This window comes from Bombina bombina, chromosome 5 (genome assembly GCF_027579735.1).
Source record: "Bombina bombina isolate aBomBom1 chromosome 5, aBomBom1.pri, whole genome shotgun sequence".
Taxonomy (NCBI): Eukaryota; Metazoa; Chordata; class Amphibia; order Anura; family Bombinatoridae; genus Bombina; species Bombina bombina.
In genome coordinates this window covers 1,160,068,749-1,160,093,247 of record NC_069503.1, presented here as the reverse complement: position 1 = coordinate 1,160,093,247, position 24,499 = coordinate 1,160,068,749, and the positions used below count along the sequence as shown (strand labels likewise).

The window sequence follows — 24,499 nt, the reverse complement described above, 5'->3', positions numbered from 1 at the left end:
ACCAACTGCGCGGCTGAAGCATGCAAATACTAGGCCCCGCCCTTCGTGGGCGGTACACAAACACCCCGGGAAATAATACGTTTAAAACACTGCCATACACCGAGAGTATTTTATCTCCCTCCTACTCCGGCACTACTCCCAGCGTCAGCCCCATGTTCCATATGTCACACAAAAACATAAATAGGAAATCGCCCATTGCATCAGAGCAACTGAACCTAAAACCAATCCCAACACTTCTAGGCTTAAAATGTTCAATGCCAGAATGAGTTGGGGGAAAGTTCAACATGTCGGTATCCCATTTTACAATAAAAATGATAACCCACACCTGTTAAAAAAAAGGGGAGCCCTTACCCGAGCCCATAACCCCTAACAGGAAGGGCAGAGTACAGTCAGTTCTGAGATATGCTGCAGAGCCCCAGAAATAAAAGACTGCACTTACCTCCATGCTGAGGAACAGCATGATAATCTCACAGTGTCAAGAGGTCCATTCTTCCTCCTGAGGTCCTGTGAAGTCAGAAGGGTCTTAGTTAACCATCTCTAAGACCATACAGAGAAGAGCAGCACAATTATGGGAGGCGCAGTGAGGGTAAAACCCCACCAGTTCCCAGAACCTGAAAGGCTATAACTCCAGAAGCTGCTCTAAGTAAAAATAGTACACTTTGGCAATATTTAAAAATAAAAAACTCTTGATTGAAGAATCTAAACTAACACCTCACTTGCTCTGCTGTGGAGCTCTTTGCCTCCTCCTGCTGACCAGGAGGCGATATCCCACAAGTAAGGATGAAAACATGGACTCATCGTATCTTGTAAAATAAATATTTGTTTAAACCTAACACCCTAACATAAACCCAGAGTCTAAACACCCCTAATCTGCCGCCCCCGACACCTACATTACATTTATTAATCCCTAATCTGCCGCCCCCAATGTCGCCGCCACCTACCTACACTTATTAACCTCTAATCTGCCGCCCTCAATGTCGCCGCCACCCACCTACACTTATTAACCCCTAATCTGCTGCCCCTGACATCGCTGACACCTACATTACTGTTATTAACCCCTAATCTGCTGCCCCCAATGTCGCCGCCACTATACTAAAGTTATTAACCCCTAAACCTCTGGCCTCCCACATCACTAAATAAATAAATATATTAACCCCTAAACCTAACTGCAAGTATAACACTAACTTTAATATAATTAAAATAAATCTAAAATATACAAAATTACTATTATTACCTAAATAATACCTATTTAAGACTAAATACTTATCTATAAAATAACTAGGTAGCTAGTAAATAGTTAATAACTATTTAATAACTATTCTACCTAGTTTAAAATAAATACAAACTTGCCTGTAAAATAAAAATAAAACCTAAGATAGCTACAATGTAACTATTAGTAATATTGTAGCTAGCTTAGGCTTATTTTACAGGTAAGTATTTAGTCTTAAATTGGTATTATTTGTATTTAGAATTATATTAAAGTTAGGGGGTGTTAGGGGTTAGGTTTAGGGGTTAATACATTTATTTAGTGTTAGTGATGTGGGAGGCCAGAGGTTTAGGGGTTAATAACTTTAGTATAGTGGCGGTGACATTGGGGCAGCAGATTAGGGGTTAATAAGTATAGTTAGGAGGCGGCAATTTGGGGGGCAGCATATTAGGGGTTAATAACAGTGATGTAGGTTGCGGCGATGTTAGGGACAGCAGACTAGGTGTTAATATTTAACTAGTGCTTACGATGCGGGACTGCAGTGGTTTAGGGGTTAATATGTTTATTATAGTGGCAGCGATGTCCGGAGCGGCAGATTAGGGGTTAATAATTTTATTTTAGTGTTTGCGATCCGGGAGGGCCTCGGTTTAGGGTTTAATAGGTAGTTTATGGGTGTTAGTGCACTTTGTAACACTTTAGTTATGAGTTTTATGGTACAGCTTTGTAGCATAAAACTCATAACTACTGACTTTCAGTTGACGGTACGGATCTTGTAGTTATGGGCTGTACCGCTCACTTTTGGCCAGACAGGCAAACTCGTAATACCGGCGCTGTGGAAGTCCCATTGAAAAAGGACTTTTTAAAAAAGTGCAGTAGTTACGTTGCGTGACGACCAAAAAGGTGTGCGGTACAGCTATACCTACAAGACTCGTAATACCAGCGGTAGTGTAAAAGCAGTGTTATGAGGCTTTTTCACTCATAACGCAAAACTCGTAATCTAGCCGAATGTGAACCAATGTCTAAAATACAAGTAACAGAGGTGGAAAACAACTCTGAAAAAAAACTGAAGTTACTTAATAATGTGTTATTAAGACAACAGGGGAAATATTTACAGACTCAACACCCGAGTGACCTGAACTGACGAAGCCTTGAGACTGAGTGCATACAATTTTCATGGAACAAGGTAGAAAGCGACACCACAAGCCAAAGGTACGGGCACACTAGAAATGTCACCGATATGTGCATCTAGTCTGTGCGATCCTAAGGGGGAGGGCAGACATGATACCGTAATGTCACCGATATGTGCATCTAGTCTGTGCGATCCTAAGGGGGAGGGCAGACATGATACCGTAATGTCACCGATATGTGCATCTAGTCTGTGCGATCCTAAGGGGGAGGGCAGACATGATACCGTAATGTCACTGATATGTGTATCTAGTCTGTGCGATCCTAAGGGGGAGGGCAGACATGATACCGTAATGTCACTGATATGTGTATCTAGTCTGTGCGATCCTAAGGGGGAGGGCAGACATGATACCGTAATGTCACCGATATGTGCATCTAGTCTGTGCGATCCTAAGGGGGAGGGCAGACATGTTACCGTAATGTCACCGATATGTGTATCTAGTCTGTGCGATCCTAAGGGGGAGGGCAGACATGATACCGTAATGTCACCGATATGTGCATCTAGTCTGTGCGATCATAAGGGGGAGGGCAGACATGATACCGTAATGTCACCGATATGTGCATCTAGTCTGTGCGATCCTAAGGGGGAGGGCAGACATGTTACTGTAATGTCACCGATATGTGCATCTAGTCTGTGCGATCCTAAGGGGGAGGGCAGACATGATACCGTAATGTCACCGATATGTGCATCTAGTCTGTGCGATCATAAGGGGGAGGGCAGACATGATACCGTAATGTCACCGATATGTGCATCTAGTCTGTGCGATCCTAAGGGGGAGGGCAGACATGTTACTGTAATGTCACCGATATGTGCATCTAGTCTGTGTGATCCTAAGGGGGAGGGCAGACATGTTACTGTAATGTCACCGATATGTGCATCTAGTCTGTGTGATCATAAGAGGGAGGGCAGACATGATACCGTAATGTCACCGATATGTGCATCTAGTCTGTGTGATCATAAGAGGGAGGGCAGACATGATACCGTAATGTCACCGATATGTGCATCTAGTCTGTGTGATCCTAAGGGGGAGGGCAGACATGATACCGTAATGTCACCGATATGTGCATCTAGTCTGTGTGATCATAAGGGGGAGGGCAGACATGATACCGTAATGTCACCGATATGTGCATCTAGTCTGTGTGATCCTAAGAGGGAGGGCAGACATGTAATGTCACCGATATGGGCATCTAGTCTGTGTGATCCTAAGAGGGAGGGCAGACATGTAATGTCACCGATATGTGCATCTAGTCTGTGTGATCCTAAGAGGGAGGGCAGACATGTAACTGTAATGTCACCGATATGTGCATCTAGTCTGTGTGATCATAAGGGGGAGGGCAGACATGATACCGTAATGTCACCGATATGTGCATCTAGTCTGTGTGATCATAAGAGGGAGGGCAGACATGATACCGTAATGTCACCGATATGTGCATCTAGTCTGTGTGATCCTAAGGGGGAGGGCAGACATGTAATGTCACCGATATGTGCATCTAGTCTGTGCGATCCTAAGAGGGAGGGCAGACATGATACCGTAATGTCACCGATATGTGCATCTAGTCTGTGTGATCCTAAGGGGGAGGGCAGACATGATACCGTAATGTCACCGATATGTGCATCTAGTCTGTGTGATCCTAAGAGGGAGGGCAGACATGTAATGTCACCGATATGTGCATCTAGTCTGTGTGATCCTAAGAGGGAGGGCAGACATGTAATGTCACCGATATGTGCATCTAGTCTGTGTGATCCTAAGAGGGAGGGCAGACATGTAATGTCACCGATATGGGCATCTAGTCTGTGTGATCCTAAGAGGGAGGGCAGACCTGATACCGTAATGTCACCGATATGTGCATCTAGTCTGTGTGATCATAAGGGGGAGGGCAGACATGATACCGTAATGTCACCGATATGTGCATCTAGTCTGTGTGATCCTAAGGGGGAGGGCAGACATGATACCGTAATGTCACCGATATGTGCATCTAGTCTGTGTGATCCTAAGGGGGAGGGCAGACATGATACCGTAATGTCACCGATATGTGCATCTAGTCTGTGTGATCCTAAGGGGGAGGGCAGACATGATACCGTAATGTCACCGATATGTGCATCTAGTCTGTGTGATCATAAGAGGGAGGGCAGACATGGTACCGTAATGTCACCGATATGTGCATCTAGTCTGTGTGATCCTAAGGGGGAGGGCAGACATGATACCGTAATGTCACCGATATGTGCATCTAGTCTGTGTGATCCTAAGGGGGAGGGCAGACATGATACCGTAATGTCACCGATATGTGCATCTAGTCTGTGTGATCCTAAGGGGGAGGGCAGACATGTTACTGTAATGTCACCGATATGTGCATCTAGTCTGTGTGATCATAAGAGGGAGGGCAGACATGATACCGTAATGTCACCGATATGTGCATCTAGTCTGTGTGATCATAAGAGGGAGGGCAGACATGATACCGTAATGTCACCGATATGTGCATCTAGTCTGTGTGATCCTAAGGGGGAGGGCAGACATGATACCGTAATGTCACCGATATGTGCATCTAGTCTGTGTGATCATAAGGGGGAGGGCAGACATGATACCGTAATGTCACCGATATGTGCATCTAGTCTGTGTGATCCTAAGAGGGAGGGCAGACATGTAATGTCACCGATATGGGCATCTAGTCTGTGTGATCCTAAGAGGGAGGGCAGACATGTAATGTCACCGATATGTGCATCTAGTCTGTGTGATCCTAAGAGGGAGGGCAGACATGTAATGTCACCGATATGTGCATCTAGTCTGTGTGATCCTAAGAGGGAGGGCAGACATGTAACTGTAATGTCACCGATATGTGCATCTAGTCTGTGTGATCATAAGGGGGAGGGCAGACATGATACCGTAATGTCACCGATATGTGCATCTAGTCTGTGTGATCATAAGAGGGAGGGCAGACATGATACCGTAATGTCACCGATATGTGCATCTAGTCTGTGTGATCATAAGAGGGAGGGCAGACATGATACCGTAATGTCACCGATATGTGCATCTAGTCTGTGTGATCCTAAGGGGGAGGGCAGACATGTAATGTCACCGATATGTGCATCTAGTCTGTGCGATCCTAAGAGGGAGGGCAGACATGATACCGTAATGTCACCGATATGTGCATCTAGTCTGTGTGATCCTAAGGGGGAGGGCAGACATGATACCGTAATGTCACCGATATGTGCATCTAGTCTGTGTGATCCTAAGAGGGAGGGCAGACATGTAATGTCACCGATATGTGCATCTAGTCTGTGTGATCCTAAGAGGGAGGGCAGACATGTAATGTCACCGATATGGGCATCTAGTCTGTGTGATCCTAAGAGGGAGGGCAGACATGATACCGTAATGTCACCGATATGTGCATCTAGTCTGTGTGATCATAAGGGGGAGGGCAGACATGATACCGTAATGTCACCGATATGTGCATCTAGTCTGTGTGATCCTAAGGGGGAGGGCAGACATGATACCGTAATGTCACCGATATGTGCATCTAGTCTGTGTGATCCTAAGGGGGAGGGCAGACATGATACCGTAATGTCACCGATATGTGCATCTAGTCTGTGTGATCCTAAGGGGGAGGGCAGACATGATACCGTAATGTCACCGATATGTGCATCTAGTCTGTGTGATCATAAGAGGGAGGGCAGACATGGTACCGTAATGTCACCGATATGTGCATCTAGTCTGTGTGATCCTAAGGGGGAGGGCAGACATGATACCGTAATGTCACCGATATGTGCATCTAGTCTGTGTGATCCTAAGGGGGAGGGCAGACATGATACCGTAATGTCACCGATATGTGCATCTAGTCTGTGTGATCCTAAGAGGGAGGGCAGACATGTAATGTCACCGATATGTGCATCTAGTCTGTGTGATCATAAGAGGGAGGGCAGACATGATACCGTAATGTCACCGATATGTGCATCTAGTCTGTGTGATCATAAGGGGGAGGGCAGACATGATACCGTAATGTCACCGATATGTGCATCTAGTCTGTGTGATCATAAGGGGGAGGGCAGACATGATACCGCAGTATCACTGATATGTGCATCTAGTCTGTGTGATCATAGAAACAGATATTGACGGCAGATAAGAGCCATAGGCCCAGCAAGTCTGCCCGACCTTACCTAACAGTATAAACTTATCTAGTTTGTAGGATAGCCTTATGCTTGTCCCATGCATTTTTAAAGTCCCCCACAGTGTTTCTTGCTACTATCTCGTGAGGAAGTTTATTCCATAAATCAATCACTCTTTCTGTAAAGAAGTGCTTCCTCAAATTACTCCTGTATCTACTACCCTTTAGCTTGAGCTCATGACCCCTTGTTCTTTAATTTTCCATTTTATGTAAAATACCCACAGCCTCAGTTTTACTAAACCCTTTAATGTACTTGAAAGTTGCTATCATATCACCTCTTTCCCTTCTCTCCTCTAAGCTATACATATTTAGGTCATTGAGCCTATCCTTTGTATCATCTGCAAAGAGACATACTTTCCCCTGTAGCCCTTTGCTGATATCGCAGATAAATATGTTAAACAAAACAGGCCCCAGAACTGACCCCTGAGGAACACCACTAGTAACAGCCCCCTCTGCTGAATGAACTCCATTTACTAAGACACTTTGTTTTCTGTCCTTAAGCCAGCATTCCACCCAGTTCACAATTTTTGAATCTAGACCAAGGAGATATAGTTTGTGAATAAGTTTATTGTGTGGGACAGTGTCAAATGCTTTGCTGAAATCTAGATATGCTACATCAACTGCTCCTCCCTTGTCTAATACTTTTGTTACATAATCAAAGAAGTCTATTAGATTAGTCTGACATGATCTCCCTGAAGTAAAACCATGCTGATTTTGGTCCTCTAAATTGTTTGTCTTTATGTAAGTCATAATTCTTTCTTTTAAGAGGCTTTCCATTAATTTCCCTACTACTGAAGTTAAACTAACTGGCCTGTAGTTGCCAGATTCTTCTCTACTGCCCTTTTTATGAAGGGGTATTACATTTGCTATTCTCCAATCATCTGGGACAGCTCCTGTTAATAGTGACTGATTAAACAGATCAGTTAATGGGACAGTTAGCACTGACCGAAGTTCTTTTAAAACCCTTGGATGAATATTATCAGGACCCACTGCCTTTTTAACATTTATTTTTGATAATGCTAACAAAACCTCATCCTCTGTAAAAAGATTACTGTTAAGCTTGTTTATATTTTTCGTAGCATCCCTTAATGTAGACATTGTATCTTCACAATCTTTTGTGAACACAGAACAGAAGTAATCATTGAGACAGTCTGCAATCTGCTTATCTCCTATTATTCTACCATCAACTGATTTCAATTTTACTATTCCTACCTTATTTTTTCTTCTTTCACTGATATATCTAAAGAATGTTTTGTCCCCATGTTTTACTGACTGTGCTATCTTCTCTTCTGCATGAGCTTTAACCTTCCTAATTAACTGCTTAGTCTTTTTTTGTTGGAGTCTCCATATTTTCATATCATCATCTGCTTGTGTGTGTCTGTAATTTTTATAAGCTATCTTTTTTGTCTTTACAGCATGTGCTACTTCTTTGGAAAACCAAATTGGTTTCCGCTTTCTTTTACTTTTACAGACATGTCTAATACAGTGTGCGGTTGCATCTAAAATGGCACCTTTCACAAATTCCCACTGTTCTTGAACCCCTGTAATAAGAGTTTTCCCCTTTAAATAGTTTTTTAGGTATTCTCCCATTAATGAAAAATCTGCCGTCCTAAAGTGTAAAACTTTTGTTTTAGTCTGGGTGGACAGTTCCTGCACATGAATACTAAACCAAACAGATTGATGATCACTGGATCCTAAGTTCTCACCTACAGACACATCTGAAACTGTATCACTGTAAGTATTAGATCTAATATAGCTTCCTTATGAGTTGGTTCCTTGACTAATTGCTCAAGTGATTCCCCTAGCAGAGATTCAAAAATATACCTGCTTCTAGCCGATCTAGCAGAAGGAATCTTCCAGTCTATATCTGGCAAATTAAAGGCCCCCAGTACTATAACCTTACCCTTCATGGTCATTTTGGTTATTTCTTCTAATAACAGATTGTCCAGTTTTTCATCCTGCAATGGAGGCCTATATACAACCCCTATTCTAAAAACATTTTTATCTCCAATTTAAAAAGTCACCCAAATACTTTCCACCTCATCATTTGTTCCTACAATTTCAGTAACCTTTATATTTTCATTTACATACAAAGCAACTCCTCCAACTTTCTTTCCTACTCTGTTCTTTTTAAATAACCTGTATCCAGGTATGACTATGTCCCAGTCATGCAAATCATTGTACCATGTTTCTGTTATAGCTACTAAATCCAAGTTGTCCCTAGTCATTATTGAGGGAGGGCAGACATGTTCCTGTAATGTCACCGATATGTGCATCTAGTCTGTGTGATCATAAGAGGGAGGGCAGACATGATACCGTAATGTCAGTGATATGTGCATCTAGTCTGTGTGATCATAAGGGGGAGGGCAGACATGTAACTGTAATGTCACCGATTGTCAGGGATTTATCTCTTTTCCTACTGTGCCTTTAAGAATGTCACAGCCAGAATTAAATCATTTAAAAGAATATTTAGATGATAACTTGAAAAAAGGCTTTATTAGACCTTCCACATCATCTGCAGCTGCAGCAATGTTCTTTGTAAAAAACATGGATGGCAGTCTTAGACCCATCATTGATTATAGGCAGTTGAACAAATGCACAAAAAAGAACAGATACCCCCTGCCCCTCATACCTGAACTTATTGAACGTTTACAAGGTGCCACAGTTTTTACTAAACTTGACCTCAGAGGTGCTTACAATCTGATTAGGATGAGGGCAGGGGATGAATGGTTAACTGCATTTCGTACTAGATACGGTTTATATGAATACACTGTAATGCCCTTTGGGTTGTGCAATGCCCCAGCGACTTTTCAATGTTTTATAAATGATGTCTTTCATGATTTGTTAGATATTTGTATTGTCGTATACTTGGATGACATCTTGGTTTACTCAAATTCTCTACAGGATCACATTGTACATGTCAAACAAGTGTTGACACGTTTAAGGGCACACCATCTTTATGCAAAGCTTGAAAAGTGTATTTTTAATACAAACACCATATCATTCCTTGGTTATTGCATCTCACCAGCTGGAATTTCAATGGAGTCAAGCAAAGTAGAAGCTATCACTAATTGGCCTATTCCTCGTAATAAAAAAGATGTTCAAAGATTCCTTGGCTTTGCGAACTTTTATAGAAAGTTCATTAAAGATTTTTCACTTATTGTTAGACCTCTCACTACGCTAACACGTAAGCAAGTTAAGTTTGTATGGAATCAAGATGCTGATCATTCCTTCAATACTACTAACAGCTAAAATCATGGATGTAAGTGAACTGTCCAGGAGAGTTGGTTCTTTAGCTCAGAGTATGGATCAAATGATTCAAGGCTTAAGGGATATACAACTAGAGAATCAGAGTATAAAATTTTTTATTAATGATCATCTTGCAAACAAAACTACTAATGTTGAGTCATCTCCAAAACCCATTGTTAGTCCACCGGAAAAGTTCTCTGGGGACAGAGCTATGTTTAGGGATTTCAGGAATTCCTGCACTCTGCTTTTTACTTTGAAACCTAAGTCATACCCAACTGACAGGATTAGAGTTCTAACTGTAATTTCATTTCTCAGAGGTGAGGCCAGGTCTTGGGCCAATGCTTTCTATGAAAAAAATGATCCTATCCTAAATTCACTAGAAGATTTTTTTTCTGCAATGTCTCTTTTATATGAAGATCACAATAGAAAAAATACTGCTGAAATTGCCATTAGGTCTCTAAGGCAGGGCAAAAGAATGGTAGAAGACTACATTACTGAATTTAAAAGATGGGCTCCTGACACCCTGTGGAATATTCCTGCCCTACGCAATCAGTTCCGTTTGGGACTCAATGATGCAGTTAAGGATGAATTGGCAAGGGGTGTGATTCCAGAGGACTTGGATGAATTGATGACTCTCTCTATTGGCATAGATTGTTGGCTTAGGGAAAGGAAGTCAGAGAGATCTAATTCAGAGACTACCCCCAGAAGAAACCCCAATTATCATCACTCAACACCTTCCACAGCATTCACTAGACCCATAGAAGAACCCATGGATGTTGCAGTTATTAGGGGACCCTTGAGACCTGAGGAGAAAGCTAGGCGTAAGCTACTAAACCTATGTCTATACTGTGCTGAAAAGAACCATGCTGTTAGGGACTGTCCCTCTCTGATTCGACAAAAGAAGGGTAAGACTTCGTCCAATGACCATACTGTTAATTTGGTTGACAGCATAAAATCTCATCTATCTATTTATGTCTCCCTACAGTGGTCCCATCAGAAGATAAACGTTCAGGCCATAATTGACTCTGGGGCTTCTGGGAATTTTGATGATAACACTTTTGTTGTTAATAATCACATCCCACTAATAAAGAAGAGTGTTGCTTTAGCTATTCGTCTGGTTGACGGTTCATTCTTTAGCTCTGGTCCCATAACTCACCACACTATCCCACTCAAAGTCGTTACCCCTTCAGGACACACAGAGCTCATTTGTTTTGATGTTCTTCCATCTTCTGTCTATCCATTAATCCTTGGACTGAATTGGTTAATAAAGCATAATCCCACTATATCGTGGTCCACAGCATCAGTAGTTTTTGATTCAAACCACTGTAAACAATCCTGTTTTGGGGTACACACACTTTGTCATATTACTGAACATAAGTTACCAGAATGTTATAGTGAATTTGCTGATGTTTTTGATAAAAAGGAGACTGAGTGGTCCTGCATAAAGCAGGGGCTGTAATTGTAGTGTTCTCTAAAAACAACTAAACATATCCTTACACCGATATGTGCATCTAGTCTGTGTGATCATAAGGGGGAGGGCAGACATGATACCGTAATGTCACCGATATGTGCATCTAGTCTGTGTGATCATAAGGGGGAGGGCAGACATGATACCGTAATGTCACCGATATGTGCATCTAGTCTGTGTGATCATAAGGGGGAGGGCAGACATGATACCGTAATGTCACCGATATGTGCATCTAGTCTGTGTGATCATAAGGGGGAGGGCAGACATGATACCGTAATGTCAGTGATACGTGCATCTAGTCTGTGTGATCATAAGGGGGAGGGCAGACATGATACCGTAATGTCACCGATATGTGCATCTAGTCTGTGTGATCATAAGGGGGAGGGCAGACATGATACCGTAATGTCACCGATATGTGCATCTAGTCTGTGTGATCATAAGGGGGAGGGCAGACATGATACCGTAATGTCACCGATATGTGCATCTAGTCTGTGTGATCATAAGGGGGAGGGCAGACATGATACCGTAATGTCACCGATATGTGCATCTAGTCTGTGTGATCATAAGAGGGAGGGCAGACATGATACCGTAATGTCACCAATATGTGCATCTAGTCTGTGTGATCATAAGGGGGAGGGCAGACATGATACCGTAATGTCAGTGATACGTGCATCTAGTCTGTGTGATCATAAGAGGGAGGGCAGACATGATACCGTAATGTCACCAATATGTGCATCTAGTCTGTGTGATCCTAAGGGGGAGGGCAGACATGATACCGTAATGTCAGTGATACGTGCATCTAGTCTGTGTGATCATAAGAGGGAGGGCAGACATGATACCGTAATGTCACCGATATGTGCATCTAGTCTGTGTGATCCTAAGGGGGAGGGCAGACATGATACCGTAATGTCACCGATATGTGCATCTAGTCTGTGTGATCATAAGAGGGAGGGCAGACATGATACTGTAATGTCACCGATATGTGCATCTAGTCTGTGTGATCATAAGAGGGAGGGCAGACATGTTACTGTAATGTCAGTGATACGTGCATCTAGTCTGTGTGATCATAAGGGGGAGGGCAGACATGATACCGTAATGTCAGTGATATGTGCATCTAGTCTGTGTGATCATAAGAGGGAGGGCAGACATGATACCGTAATGTCACCGATATGTGCATCTAGTCTGTGTGATCATAAGAGGGAGGGCAGACATGATACCGTAATGTCACCGATATGTGCATCTAGTCTGTGTGATCATAAGAGGGAGAGCAGACATGATACCGTAATGTCAAAAATATGTGCATCTAGTCTGTGTGATCATAAGAGGGAGGGCAGACATGATACCGTAATGTCACTGATATGTGCATCTAGTCTGTGTGATCATAAGAGGGAGGGCAGACATGATACCGTAATGTCACCGATATGTGAATCTAGTCTGTGTGATCATAAGGGGGAGGGCAGACATAATACCGTAATGTCACCAATATGTGCATCTAGTCTGTGTGATCATAAGAGGGAGGGCAGACATGATACCGTAATGTCACCGATATGTGAATCTAGTCTGTGTGATCATAAGGGGGAGGGCAGACATAATACCGTAATGTCACCAATATGTGCATCTAGTCTGTGTGATCATAAGGGGGAGGGCAGACATGATACCGTAATGTCAGTGATATGTGCATCTAGTCTGTGTGATCATAACCCTTTAAGGACACAGCTTTCAGTTTGCTCAATTGTTTTATGACGGAAAAATTCCGTCATATGTCCTTAAGAGGATAAGGGGGAGGGCAGACATGATACCGTAATGTCACCGATATGTGCACCTAGTCTGTGTGATCCTAAGGGGGAGGGCAGACATGATACCGTAATGTCACCGATATGTGCACCTAGTCTGTGTGATCATAAGGGGGAGGGCAGACATGATACCGTAATGTCACCGATATGTGCACCTAGTCTGTGTGATCATAAGGGGGAGGGCAGACATGATACCGTAATGTCAGTGATATGTGCATCTAGTCTGTGTGATCATAAGAGGGAGGGCAGACATGATACCGTAATGTCACCGATATGTGCATCTAGTCTGTGTGATCATAAGGGGGAGGGCAGACATGATACCGTAATGTCACTGATATGTGCACCTAGTCTGTGTGATCATAAGGGGAGGGCAGACATGATACCGTAATGTCAGTGATACGTGCATCTAGTCTGTGTGATCATAAGGGGGAGGGCAGACATGATACCGTAATGTCAGTGATATGTGCATCTAGTCTGTATGATCATAAGAGGGAGGGCAGACATGATACCGTAATGTCAGTGATATGTGCATCTAGTCTGTGTGATCCTAAGGGGGAGGGCAGACATGATACCGTAATGTCACCGATATGTGCACCTAGTCTGTGTGATCCTAAGGGGGAGGGCAGACATGATACCGTAATGTCACCGATATGTGCACCTAGTCTGTGTGATCATAAGGGGGAGGGCAGACATGATACCGTAATGTCAGTGATATGTGCATCTAGTCTGTGTGATCATAAGGGGGAGGGCAGACATGATACCGTAATGTCAGTGATATGTGCATCTAGTCTGTGTGATCCTAAGGGGGAGGGCAGACATGATACCGTAATGTCAGTGATATGTGCATCTAGTCTGTGTGATCATAAGGGGGAGGGCAGACATGATACCGTAATGTCAGTGATATGTGCATCTAGTCTGTGTGATCCTAAGGGGGAGGGCAGACATGATACCGTAATGTCAGTGATATGTGCATCTAGTCTGTGTGATCATAAGAGGGAGGGCAGACATGATACCGTAATGTCAGTGATATGTGCATCTAGTCTGTGTGATCATAAGAGGGAGGGCAGACATGATACCGTAATGTCAGTGATATGTGCACCTAGTCTGTGATCATAAGGGGGAGGGCAGACATGATACCGTAATGTCACCGATATGTGCATCTAGTCTGTGTGATCATAAGGGGGAGGGCAGACATGATACCGTAATGTCACCGATATGTGCACCTAGTCTGTGTGATCATAAGGGGGAGGGCAGACATAATACCGCAGTGTCACTAATACGTTTATCGAGTCTGGCTATTTAGTGAATCAGCTGAGACTGGAAACAGAAGGGCAGATTGTGAGAACTGTTCACTGTGAAGATAAAGCAGCAATATCAAATGCTAGTGCAACATTTAGTCCTAAATATATAGGAGACAGAAAACATGTGACCCGGCGACAATAAAAAGAGATACCACACAGCACGTGCAAACAACCTTATCAGTGATAAAGGTAAACCAGGCACAGAACTAGTTGTCAACGTGACAATGAGGAACTGATGAATGGTTCAGAGGGAGTCCGAGCATATAAATGTCTTGTGTGTATGCGCATGTACATAGAACAATAGCGTGAATTACATTTTGTGGATGGGCAGGAATCCGCTATCTAAAAAGGAGTCAGCTCATACCATCCTACCGCTTCCATTTGTTTGTATGACCCCAGCACTTCCACCTATGCCTTATGTGAATTAGCACTTCCAGCTATACGGAGACCGTTCGGCTGCCCAACTTCCGGTCACCTGACGTTCCTGAGAGTGAGGAGAATGGCGTCGGCCATACAGCTGCACTAAGACGCCTGTCACGAACGAACCGAGGTGAATCTTCATGACCAGTGAGATTGTTGGAACTGAATGCTCGTTCCGGGGGGTGAGTGAAGACCCATTTATTGCAACTAATCAAAGTTATAGCCTGGTCTATACTTATGCACCGTTAATGGTGTTGGCTTGTTTTGCTGCTTATTTCCTAACACTTTGGCTGCGCATGGTGCAGCAGTGTTTAGATGTATATGAAAGTCTGCTTCAAGTCTTTAAGTTGCTGTGAGCTCTGCCTTCTTTAAGTCTCACCCTTGTGGATTTCTGGCATTACAAATTGAAATACAGCAGTATGTCTGTTCATTTTTGTGCTGTGTTTGAACGGTGCTAATATTCACATTGCGTATAAATACTACTTTTGGACATTCATCTCTTATTTTTCTACTAGATAACTGTTGTGTACACGGCTGGCAGCATTACGATGCAGTGAGGTAAGATCACACAGACACAGCAAGGGGTAATGTTTAGTGTGTAATGTGACTCACCTGCACGCGCAGCGTCTCTATGTAGTTTGTTCCGTATGCTCTGCGAGTGAAATCTGACAAGTTGAACTGTATTTGGTTCCAGCCATCATCCAACCGCATAGGCATCGTACAGATAAACGGCTTCACACGCGTCGTACTCTGGTAGTTACTAGCTCTAAAACGTCGTCGAACATTCTTATCATCCAGCACCTGTGAAGAAAGGAAATATCTAGTCATAACCAGCAGTTGGGGACAACATTCCATCCAATGTCACCAATTCACCCTGGTGGAAGGACAAACTCAGAGCTCCCTATAGCTACCTCCTGTCTATGTCACCTGCAGGGGAGGGACAGAGCCCATGTCCTATAGCTCCTTCCTGTCTGTCACCTGCAGGGGAGGGACAGAGCCCATGTCCTATAGCTCCTTCCTGTCTGTGTCACCTGCAGGGGAGGGACAGACCCCATGTCCTATAGCTCCTTCCTGTCTGTGTCACCTGCAGGGGAGGGACAGACCCCATGTCCTATAGCTCCTTCCTGTCTGTGTCACCTGCAGGGGAGGGACAGAGCCCATGTCCTATAGCTCCTTCCTGTCTGTGTCACCTGCAGGGGAGGGACAGACCCGATATCCTATAGCTCCCTCCTGTCTGTGTCACCTGCAGGGGAGGGACAGAGCCCATGTCCTATAGCTCCCTCCTGTCTGTGTCACCTGCAGGGGAGGGACAGACCCCATGTCCTATAGCTCCCTCCTGTCTGTGTCACCTACAGGGGAGGGACAGACCCCATGTCCTATAGCTCCCTGGTCTGTCCCTCCCCTGCAGGTGACACAGACGGGAGGGAGTTATAGGATAACAATTTATGTAAGAACTTACCTGATAAATTAATTTCTTTCATACTGGCAAGAGTCCATGAGCTAGTGACGTATGGGATATACAATCCTACCACGAGGGGCAAAGTTTCCCAAACCTCAAAATGCCTATAAATACACCCCTCATCACACCCCCAATTCAGTTTAACGAATAGCCAAGTAAGTAGGGTGATAAAGGAGTAAAAAGCATCAAAAAAAGGAACTGGAATATAAAATTGTGCTTTATACAAAAAATCATAACCACCATAAAAAATAAAAAAAAGTGCGCCTCATGGACTCTTGCCAATATGAAAGAAATGATTTTATCAGGTAAGTTCTTACATAAATTATGTTTTCTTTCATGTAATTAGCAAGAGTCCATGAGCTAGTGACGTATGGGATAGTAATACCCAAGATGCGGTACTCCACAGAAGAGTCACTAGAGAGGGAGGGATTAAAAAAAAAACAGCCATTTTCCGCTGAAAAAATTAAATCCACATTCAAAAAAATAAGTTTCTCATAATTGAAAAGAAAAAAATTAAAACATAAGCAGAGAAATCAAACTGAAACAGCTGCCTGAAGAACTGTTCTACCAAAAACCGCTTCCAAAGAGGAAAATACATCAAAACGGTAGAATTTAGTAAACGTATGCAAAGAAGACCAAGTTGCTGCTTTGCAAATCTGATCAACTAAAGCTTCATTCTTAAAAGCCCATGAATTGGAAACTGATCTAGTAGAATGAGCTGTGATTCTCTGAGGCGGAGCCTGACCTGACTCCAAATTAGCCTGATTAATCAAAAACTTTAACCAAGATGCCAAGGAAACAGCAGAAGCCTTCTGACCTTTCCTAGAACCAGAAAAGACAACAAATAAACTAGAAGTCTTCCTGAAATCTTTAGTAGCTTTAACATAATTTTTCAAAGCTCCAGAGAATCTAAGGATCTCTCCAAACAATTCTTAGGATTAGGACACAAAAAGAGGGAACTGCAATTTCTCTATTAATGTTAGAATTCACAACCTTAGGTAAACATTTAAATGAAGTCCGCAAAACTGCTTTATCCTGATGGAAAATCAGAAAAGGAGACTCGCAAGAAAGAGCAGATAATTCGGAAACTCTTCTAGCAAAAGGAACACTTTCCAAGAAAGTAGTTTAATATCCAAAGAATACATAGGCTCAAAAGGAGGAGCCTGTAAAGCCTTCAAGACCAAGTTAAGAGATTGATTTAATGACAGGCTTGATACAGACCAAAGCCTGTACAAAATAGTGAATATCAGGAAGCTTAGCAATCTTTCTGTGAAATAAAACAGAAAGAGCAGAGATTTGTCCCTTCAAGGAACTTGCAGATAAACCTTTATCCAAACCATCCTGAAGAAACTGTAAAATTCTAGGAATTCTAAAAGAATGCCAGGAGAATTTATGAGAAGAACACCATGAAATATAAGTCTTCCAAACTCGATAATAAACGTTCCTAGAAACAGATTTACGAGCCTGTAACATAGTATCAATCACTGAGTCAGAGAAACCTCTATGACTAAGCACTAAGCGTTCAATTTTCATACCTTCAAATTTAACGATTTGATATCCTGATGGAAAAACGGTTCTTGAGACAGGTGGTCTGATCTTAAAGGAAGTGGCCAAGGTTGGCAACTGGACATCCGGACAAGATCCGCATACCAGAACCTGTGAGGCCATGCTGGTGCTACCAGAAACACAAATGATTGTTCCATGATGATCTTGGAGATCACTCTTGGAAGAAGAACTAGACGCGGGAAGATATAAGCAGGTTGGTAAAACCAAGGAACTGCTAACAAATCCACCGACCCTGAGGATCCCTGGACCTGGACAGGTACCTGGGAAGTTTCTTGTTTAGATGGAAAGCCATCAGATCTATTTCTAGAAGACCTCACATCATGAACAATCTGAAAAAACACATCTGTATGGAGAGACCACTCCACCGGATGTAAAGTCTGATGGCTGAGATAATCCGCTTCCCAATTGTCTACACCTGGGATATGTACCGCAGAAATTAGACAAGAGCTGGATTCCACCCAATAAAGTATCCAAGATACTTCTTTCATAGCTAGGGAACTGTGAGTCCCACCCTGATGATTGACATATACCACAGTTGTGATATGGTCTGTCTGAAACAAATGAATGGTTCTCTCTTCAACAGAGGCCAAACCTGAGGAACCCTGAAAATAGCACGGAGTTCTTAAATATTGATTGGTAACCTCGCCTCTTGAGATTTCCAAACCCCTTGTGCTGTCAGAGATCCCCAGAAAGCTCCCCATCCTGAAAGACTTGCATCTGTTGTGATTACATAAGTGTACGTATATCTCAGCGCCAAACTATACCTTGTGTGCCCGGATGATGGTGGTACCTAGCTGCCACCTAGATATAATCAAATGAGAATAGTGTATCCAGGCGCCAACAAATGGAGGCTAAGGTTAAAGTATATCAATATTTATTCAAGATAATCCTTCTCTTATATACAGTTGAGTAGTTAAAAACTTGTTAAGACAATTTAAAACAATAATATGGTGATTAAAATCTATCAGAGACGCATGGATCCACGCTAAAAGAATTAAATTAAAAAACAATAATCTATAATCTTAAACTTTAAGCAGGGTATAAATATACAATTTCAACAATGTGTGTTTGTTAAACAATTTGGTGTGATGGTGTGTGTGAGCATCTGCTCTACACTGTGTTTGTGATGCGAAGTAAAATAGTGAACATTGTGTCTTAAAAGACAATAACAGAAAATCAATAACAAAAAATCAATCTTGTGAAAAAAACAATCAATCTTGTGAAAAAAACCAATCTTGTGAAAAAAACAATCAGCAAACAGTCCTGTGAGCAAAAAATAGTCCTGTGAGCAAAAAGTAATAGTAGTAGATAGACAGTCCTGTGATCAAAAAATAATAATCCTGTGCAGAAATAAAAATAAAAATAGGAAATCAATTCAGTTGAAAACAAAAACTCGCTCCTGTGCGAGAGAAAAATCACTTCTGTGTGGCAAATATCCAGAAAAACGTGATGTGTGTATCGGAAGAAAAATGTTGAAAAAACGTTGCAAGAAATGAAATGATAAAAAACAGATGATAAAAAACAGTGCTCTGTGGAGACTGAGCTCCAAGCTGAAAGTAAAAACAATTTGCTAGAAGTAACAAACAAATATGCCGATCGTTAAAAACCTGTGGGGAAAAAATAGATACAATGTGTAGATAATTTTTCAATCGTACCCTCCTAGTGGAATATAGCTTACCAGGTCTACGCGTTTCGGCCTTATCTAGGCCTTTATCAAGACTAATGGTAAGCTGGTAGTTTGGGCCTTATATAGAGAACTCCAATCCGTGACCGGAAGTGCCAATTTTCTGTGACTTCCGGTTTTGCGTTGTGATAGTTGTCTCTATATATATATATATATATATACTTATTTTATGTAAGTGAAGTCTTATATATCTAGTGGTATATCATCTTATATAATGCCACAAGGGGTTTGTTTGGGGCACCCTTGGGGTATTTTACTCTTTCTTAACCTCCGTTTGCTTGATTACGTCACTTCCGGTTGGGGATAACTGGCCAAATCGTGCCTAAATTTCACTGTTAGAGACCAAAATTCTGGTCAAACCTTTATTATTATTTGTAATTATTTTGTTATATAATCATAATTGATCAGGATCCATTTATTTCGATCTCTTATAGCTATTAGTTTTAGTTCCGATTTCCGGACGACCCCATTGGATGTGACGTCACCACTGGTTTACATTGATGATTGGTTTAACTAGTATGGCCCTATCAGCAAAGAGTGTGGTTTGTGTAAGAAGAGGGGAAGTTCAACTGGTATCTCTAATTCTGCCTATTGGGAATAGATACTTGCTGACGATAACTGGCGGAGATTGAATTTCTAAAATTGTATAAGTTACGAAAGTTAATAAATCACCTTTTACGTTTCCGTATACGTTTCTCATATATTTCAGAGTGGGGTTAGGTATTATCAGTATTGCCTTGTATTCATCAAATAAAAACTTTATATTATTTGCCTATGTCTGCGTAATTTTTTGTGTTAGATTAATCCTTTCTATTGTGTATGTGAAATTTCTCCTATAGTGAATCGTTAGTTTATTTAACATATAGTCTATATTGATGTGTTCTTTTATGTTGTATATGTGAACATTCATCCATAATAGCAATGAACTATTATAATAGCAATTAGCTATGGATGAATGTTCACATATACAACATAAAAGAACACATCAATATAGACTATATGTTAAATAAACTAACGATTCACTATAGGAGAAATTTCACATACACAATAGAAAGGATTAATCTAACACAAAAAATTACGCAGACATAGGCAAATAATATAAAGTTTTTATTTGATGAATACAAGGCAATACTGATAATACCTAACCCCACTCTGAAATATATGAGAAACGTATACGGAAACGTAAAAGGTGATTTATTAACTTTCGTAACTTATACAATTTTAGAAATTCAATCTCCGCCAGTTATCGTCAGCAAGTATCTATTCCCAATAGGCAGAATTAGAGATACCAGTTGAACTTCCCCTCTTCTTACACAAACCACACTCTTTGCTGATAGGGCCATACTAGTTAAACCAATCATCAATGTAAACCAGTGGTGACGTCACATCCAATGGGGTCGTCCGGAAATCGGAACTAAAACTAATAGATATAAGAGATCGAAATAAATGGATCCTGATCAATTATGATTATATAACAAAATAATTACAAATAATAATAAAGGTTTGACCAGAATTTTGGTCTCTAACAGTGAAATTTAGGCACGATTTGGCCAGTTATCCCCAACCGGAAGTGACGTAATCAAGCAAACGGAGGTTAAGAAAGAGTAAAATACCCCAAGGGTGCCCCAAACAAACCCCTTGTGGCATTATATAAGATGATATACCACTAGATATATAAGACTTCACTTACATAAAATAAGTATATATATATATATATAGAGACAACTATCACAACGCAAAACCGGAAGTCACAGAAAATTGGCACTTCCGGTCACGGATTGGAGTTCTCTATATAAGGCCCAAACTACCAGCTTACCATTAGTCTTGATAAAGGCCTAGATAAGGCCGAAACGCGTAGACCTGGTAAGCTATATTCCACTAGGAGGGTACGATTGAAAAATTATCTACACATTGTATCTATTTTTTCCCCACAGGTTTTTAACGATCGGCATATTTGTTTGTTACTTCTAGCAAATTGTTTTTACTTTCAGCTTGGAGCTCAGTCTCCACAGAGCACTGTTTTTTATCATCTGTTTTTTATCATTTCATTTCTTGCAACGTTTTTTCAACATTTTTCTTCCGATACACACATCACGTTTTTCTGGATATTTGCCACACAGAAGTGATTTTTCTCTCGCACAGGAGCGAGTTTTTGTTTTCAACTGAATTGATTTCCTATTTTTATTTTTATTTCTGCACAGGATTATTATTTTTTGATCACAGGACTGTCTATCTACTACTATTACTTTTTGCTCACAGGACTATTTTTTGCTCACAGGACTGTTTGCTGATTGTTTTTTTCACAAGATTGGTTTTTTTCACAAGATTGATTGTTTTTTTCACAAGATTGATTTTTTGTTATTGATTTTCTGTTATTGTCTTTTAAGACACAATGTTCACTATTTTACTTCGCATCACAAACACAGTGTAGAGCAGATGCTCACACACACCATCACACCAAATTGTTTAACAAACACACATTGTTGAAATTGTATATTTATACCCTGCTTAAAGTTTAAGATTATAGATTGTTTTTTAATTTAATTCTTTTAGCGTGGATCCATGCGTCTCTGATAGATTTTAATCACCATATTATTGTTTTAAATTGTCTTAACAAGTTTTTAACTACTCAACTGTATATTAGAGAAGTATTATCTTGAATAAATATTGATATACTTTAACCTTAGCCTCCATTTGTTGGCGCCTGGATACACTATTCTCTGTTGTGATTACAGTCCAGGTTGGACGAACAAAAGAAGCCCTTTGAACTATACAATGGTGATCTAACCACAAAGTCAGAGAGAGTCGAACATTGGGATTTAAGGATATTTATTGTGATATCCTGGTATAATCCCTGCACCATTGATTCAGCATACAAAGCTGAAGAGGTCTCATATGAAAACGAGCAAAGGGGATCGTGTCTGATGCTGCAGTCATGAGACCTAAAACTTCCATGCACATAGCCACTGAAGGGAATGATTGAGACTGAAGGTTTCGACAAGCTGAAACCAATTTAATTCGTCTCTTGTCTGTTAGAGACAGAGTCATGGACACTGAAACTATCTGGAAACCTAAGTGACCCTTGTCTGAGGTATCAAGGAACTTTTCGGTAAATTGATCCTCCAACCATGTCTTTGAAGAAACAACACTAGTTGATTTGTGTGAGATTCGTCAGAATGTAAATACTGAGCTAGTACCAAGATATCATCCAAATAAGGAAACACTGCAATACCCTGTTCTCTGATTACAGAGAGTAGGGCACCGAGAACCTTCGAAAAAATTCTTGGAGTGGTCGCTAGGCGACAAATTGTTAATGCTCGTCTAGAAAAGAGAATCTCAGAAACCGATCGTGGTCTGGATGAATCGGAATATGAAGATATGCATCCAGTAAGTCCATCGTGGACATATAATGACCTTGCTGAACAAAAGGCAGAATAGTCTTTATAGCCACCATTTTGAAAGTTGGCACTCTTCCAAAAGATTTAAAATTTTCAAATCCAGAACTGGCTTTTGGGACAATGAATAGATTTGAATAAAACCCCAGACCCTGTTCCTGAAACGGAACTGGTACAATTACCCCTGAAAACTCTAGATCTGAAACACTTCATAAAAGCCTGAGCCTTCACTGGATTTGCTGGAACATGGGAGAAAAAATCTTCACAGGAGATCTTACTCTGAATCCTATTCGATACCCTTGAGAGACAATACTCTGAATCCACTGATTTTGGATAGAATCTGCCCAAATGTTTTGGAAAAATTTTAATCTGCCCCCCACCAGCTGAGCTAGAATGAGGGCCGCACCTTCATGCAGACTTGGGGGCTGGCTTTAGTTTCTTAAAAGGCTCGGATTTATTCCAACTTGAAGGTTTCCAATTAGAACCAGATTCTTTGGGGGAAGGATTGGTTTCTGTTCCTTATTCTGTTGAAAAGAACGAAAACGATTAGGTGGTTTAGATTTACCCTTAGATCTTTTATCCTGAGGCAAAAAACTCCCTTAGCCCCAGTGACGGTTGAAATAATTGAATAAAACTGAGAACCAAATAAATTGTTACCATGGAAAGAAAGAGATAGTAATAGTAATCTAGACTTATATACCATGTCAGCATTCCAATATTTGAGCCACAAAGCTCTTCTAGCTAAAATAGCTAAAGACATAGATTTAACATCAATTTTGAGGATATCAAAAATAGCATCACAGATAAAATGATTAGCATGTTGGAGCAAGCGAACAATGCTAGACAAATCAGGATTTTTTTCCTGTTACGCTAAGCTTTCCAACCAAAAAGTTGATGCAGCTGCAACATCAGCCATAGATATAGCAGGCCTAAGAATATAGCCAGAAAATAAATAAGCTTTCCTATCTAAAGGATCCTTAAAATAAGTATTATCTTCCATAGGAATAGTAGTACGTTTGGCAATAGTAGAAATAGCCCCATCAACTTTGGGGATTTTCTCCCAAAACTCCAATCTAGTTGCTGGCAAAGGATACAACTTTTTAAACCTAGAAGGAATAAAAGAAGTACCAGGCCTATCACATTCCCTTGAAATCATATCAGAAATAGCATCAGGAACTGGAAAAAACCTCTGGAGTAACCACAGGAGGTTTATAAACAGAATTTAAACGTTTACTAGTTTTAGTATCAAGAGGACTAGATTCCTCAATATCCAAAGTAATCAACACCTCTTTTTTTTTTTAATTTTCCAAAGCTTTATTGGAAGATAGAAATGAAACAAAAATTACACATACATCATCAAGAAAATCCATAAAGCAAACAAAGCAAACAATGGGGTCTATGCATAGTGGGTGTGTTACACAATTCACGCATCCACTCATAACTAATGATACTCAAGTGTCCGCAGAGTTAGTCCAGAATGTGAGTGTGAAGGTAGTTCTTGTGGAACTCTCTCAGTCCTGGTATAATACAGGCTTTTTCTCTAAATGTCCAGACAGGAAACAAAATTATCAATTTTTCAGTATGGTGGAACAAAGATCCATAAGTGGTAAA

The 24,499-nt window shown here is 41.2% G+C and overlaps 1 protein-coding gene across 1 annotated transcript in view; it reads right to left on the bottom strand.

Annotated features, from left to right (window-relative positions):
• The window catches only part of LOC128661765 (cilia- and flagella-associated protein 20), a 127,283-nt gene that overhangs the window by 49,755 nt on the left and 53,029 nt on the right, over positions 1 to 24,499 (bottom strand). Inside the window, exon 4 of the mRNA XM_053715985.1 lies at positions 15,397 to 15,585. Coding sequence (XP_053571960.1) covers positions 15,397 to 15,585 — 189 coding nt within the window. The remainder of the gene's footprint in view (positions 1 to 15,396; positions 15,586 to 24,499) is intronic.